Here is a 4,259-nt window from a genome sequence, read left to right on the forward strand (position 1 = left end):
AAGGGAGCCACTATTCTGACCTATTGTCACATTCTCTCAGCAGCTCTCCTAGGCTGGGTATGTCTGGGACGTGGGGAGGAGTCTGTGCACTCTCCTGCTTCTGGAAATTCTATACCCAACTGCCATCCCAGCTCAAAGGGGGACTTTTATAAGAGCAAACGAGACCCAATGGAGGGGGCAACCTGGCAGGGGGAGGCAGCATCGGCACTGGCCTGGTGTTCTGCCTCTGCCCTGCTGTGTAGGTGGCAAGCACTCAGTGGGGCTGCTGGTGGCGGAGGTTTGAGTCAGGTGTCAAGGCTCAGGTATCCGAGGGTGGGGAGCTCCGGGGGCGCCTTTGTGATGTCAGCGCCCTGCCTGCAACCCTCACAGCCCCTCCACTTCTCCCCCAGAGGCCTTCTTGCCCAGTCTGGAGAGGCAGCCAAAGCAGGCATGGGTTCCCACTGTGCCAAGCTAGGCACAGGCCACAGCCGGGGCCACGAATCCTCCATGAAGAAGCTCGTGGCCTGCGTGAGTCAAGATAACTTCTCCTTGTCCTCAGAGGGTGAGGAAGAGGAGGAGGGAGAAGAGGAGGAGGAGGAGGAAGAGGAGCTCCCGGTACAGGGCAAACTGCTGCTGCTGGAGCCTGAGAGGCAGGAGGAAGGCTCTGAAGATGACCCTGTGGCCCAGCAGAGCCCCGAGCCCAAGCAGACGCACTCCTGACCCCCGGTGACGACCCAGGAAGAGGCGCCTGCTGCTGTTCCAGCGAGAAGAACTTTCAGAAAAGAGCCAATAAAGTCTCCAAAGGAATTTTCCTCCTCCCTGGTCTCCTCAATCCTGTGCCTGTGGTGCTGTGCGTGTGCCCCTGTGTATGTGTGCGTGTGTGGTGTGTGCATGCCCATGTGTGTATGTGAGTGTGTTTAGGGAGGTGGAAGAGCAGGAGTCGGTGACACCCTGGCTCCTGGCATCCAACCAGAAGTTCTCACCAGGTCCACTCCCTGCGACTTCTCCTCCACCCTCCCCTGCTTTAGGGGCAAAAATGTGGTCGCCTGGGCAGGAAAGTCATCTCAGCCAGTCCCCTCTCTGGGGGTGTACACGTAATGGGACAGAGGGGGAGCAGGAGAGCACACAGGCTGAGTGTGCCTGAGGGGACAGTGTTCGCTCCCTCAGCAAAGCCCCCATCCTGCTGTCCTAGCCACCGCGGTTTTGTTACGGAGTACTGGCTTGGGAGTTCAGCACACCAGGAATCAACTTCTTTCTGTGAGCTGTGACCTTGAGCAAGTCACGGTCTGTCTGTGAGCCTTGGCCTGCCCCTCCCTGGGTAAGGGTGAGATGAGCAGTGCCCCCTAGTCAGTGGGTTGGGAGAATTAACTGAAGTGTTGGGTGGGCCCAGGCCTGGCACACTGTGAATATTTAAGACAGTATTGTTGCTGGCTCCACCGCCTCACTGGCCCTGGTTTTGGGGTCAGAGTATGTGGTGGGTCTTAGTCCTCAGCCCGTGATTCTTCCGTTGCCACCCTCATATTCAAGGTGACACCCGTGCTCACAGAGGCTCACGTCTGCCTTTATGAAGGGGTCTGGCTGTGGGAGCAGGACCCATGTCCTCCTGAGAGCCACAGGCAAAGGAAGCCCAGAAAAGCTGCCAGACACAGATATAAAACCCAGACCCTGTGTTCACTTACTCTGGCCACCCTGTTGTCCCTCCTGCCCGTGAAGAAATGACATGTGATCTCCACCCTCTGCCCTCAGTAGGCCCCCCAAGCACCAGCCATTTGGCTGAGTAGAATCCTGATCAGGGCTGTTGGGGGAGGGAGTGGCAGTATTTCCTGGGAACCCTCAGTTACTTTGCGGGGAGGGGGAGAGTGTTAGGGGTAAGGAGGCCTTGGGTTACTCAGAGGGGAAGCCACCATTAAGACTTGCAGACGGCAGAGGGCAAGTGATGTCCAAAGCAGGAGGCCCCGCTGTCTACAAGTCTTAAGGATTCCTACCCATACCCCTGACCCAGTAACTCAGTCATCCAGCTTCTTCCTTTTATCTAAGCCCCAGAGATCCACCTGCCCATTTAGTCAAATATTTGTCAAGCCCCTTCTGTAGTCACTATGGCAGGTGTGGGCAAACTGTTTAACTCGAGGGCCACAATGGGTTCTTAAACTGGACCGGAGGCCGGAACAAAAGCATGGATGGAGTGTTTGTGTGACTAATATAAACTCAAAGTAAACATCATTACATAAAAGGGTACGGTCTCTTTTTTTTTTAGTTTTATTCATTTCAAGCGGGCCGGATGTGGCCCGCGGGCCGTAGTTTGCCCACAGCTGGTCTATGGGCTCTGGGATGAACAAACACAGTCTCCGTCCTTCTACACACTCGGGCGTGCGGAAGTGGGGAGTCAGCATTGGAGGTGTGGGGGGAGGAGGAGGACCCAGAAGGAAGCGGCACAGCATGGCCGACCAGCCCACTGAGCCCACACAGGGCACGGCCATTAGGACAGAGCCACATGTGCCTCCGTAATCCCCTCAGGCCCTTCAGTGACCATAAGGCTGGATGGGGGCGGGAGCGGGGGCGCCAAACCTGGGTTTGGGTCCTGACTGCCACTGACGATCTGTGACTCTGAGCCTGCTCCCTCTTTGTAAAATGTAAGTCATGCCGGCCTGTAGGGTTCATTCGTTTCTTAGGATTGCTGGAACAAATGATCACAAACTTCATGGCTTAAAACAACAGAAATCTATCCTCTCTCATTCTGGAAGCCAAAGTCTGAAATCAAGAAGTCAGCTGAGCCATCCCCCTCTCCCCCAGAGGTCCCAGGGGAGAATCCTTCCTTGCCTTGTACAGCTCATGGCAGCTCAAGGCGTTCCTTGGCTTGTGGCTGCATAACTCTAATCTTTGCTTCTGACTTTATGTGGTCTATTCTCCCCGTGTGTCTTCTCTTCTGTTTTATAAGAACACTTGTGCTCTGGCCAGTTTGACTCAATGGTTAGAGCGTTGGCCTGCAGACTGAAGGGTCTTGGGCTCCATCTGGCCTGGGCCAGGGCATGTGCAAGAGGCAACCAACCATGTTTCTCTCTCTCTCTCTCTCTCTCTCTCTCTCACTCTCTCTCTTCCTCTCTCTCTCTTCCCTTCCACTCTCTCTAAAAATCAATGGCGGGGGGAGGGGAAGAGGAAATATCCTCAGGTGAGGATTAACAAAAAAAAGAACATCTGTGATTGGATTAGGGCCCACTTAATAACCAAGATACACTCTTCTTAACTTACATCTACAAAAATGCTTTTTCAAAATAGTCATATTGACAGGTTCTGGGGTTAGGACCTGGACATATCTTTTGGGGGCTACCATTCAACCCACTACAAAGGCTCATTGTGAGACTCAAGGACAAAGCTGCCTAGAAGGGGGGAGGGGTGGCCCCAGCACAGCTACATAGAAAGTGCCTGTTAATGAGGGCGGTTGTCACTTGAATGATGTGACAAACTTGTTAAGAAATAAACTGTAATAAAAGCAGATGATCGTAAAGTCTCATAACAAGAGGCAAAGTGTGCCTGAGGACAGAGAAGGAGAAGCAGATGTGGGCTGGGGGGCCTGCCAGGGGAGGGGAGATGGAGCCTGAAGGAGTTTCATGAGGAAGAGGGGGCAAGTGCAGGCTGAGAGTGGCCAAGAGCTAAGCCCAAGGGTGTTGGCCAAGGCGTGGGAAGGGTTGGGCTGCTATGTGCTCACAGGGTCTCGTGTGCAAACCGACTGAGCTTTCTTCCATAGGTGCCTGGAGATCCGAGTGGGGCGGGACTGATTCCTACTGTAGGTGAGGCTTCCTGATTGGGGGGGGGGGGGGTGCGGGGGGGGGGGGGTAGAGTCAGGAGGCAGGAATCTGAAGGAGGAAGAGGGTTCCAAGTGCCTCCTGTGGCTTGACAGGCACTTCAGGTTCACAAGAATACCAGGAAGGAAGGAATGACATCCCTTTGTCAGATAAGGAAGTCTCACAAACCTAAGTGACCTACCCTAGACAGCTATCAGCACACACTGGGATTGAACCTTGCACTAAATCTCCAGAATTTAAATCTTGCCTGGGAGGTGGGCTTGCCAGGCAGCCCCCAGGACCACTCCCATTACTCTTATCATTCATCCATCCAATAAGCCATCCAATCCATTCACCATCCACCTACCCACCCATCTATCCTTGCTCTAGGTATGTACCTTATCAACCACTGAGGTCGGGACTGTGCCCTGGCCTCTAAGCGGCTAGGGGGCAGTAAGAAAAGAGCTGGAATGTTAGCAATGTTTATTGAACTCTTACTGT

General features: G+C 54.0%; 1 protein-coding gene across 1 annotated transcript; it reads left to right on the plus strand.

The window, feature by feature from the left end:
- Positions 1-429: 429 nt before the first annotated feature.
- On the plus strand, positions 430-699 carry PRM3 (protamine 3; the record flags this gene model as incomplete). The annotated part of the gene is made up of 1 exon (XM_081090095.1): positions 430-699. One exon carries the CDS (start codon positions 430-432, stop codon positions 697-699), a length of 270 nt encoding a protein of 89 aa, XP_080946221.1.
- Positions 700-4,259: the final 3,560 nt, after the last annotated feature.

The sequence above is a fragment of the Myotis nattereri genome (assembly GCF_964212035.1).
Source record: "Myotis nattereri genome assembly, chromosome: 4".
Lineage (NCBI taxonomy): Eukaryota > Metazoa > Chordata > Mammalia > Chiroptera > Vespertilionidae > Myotis > Myotis nattereri.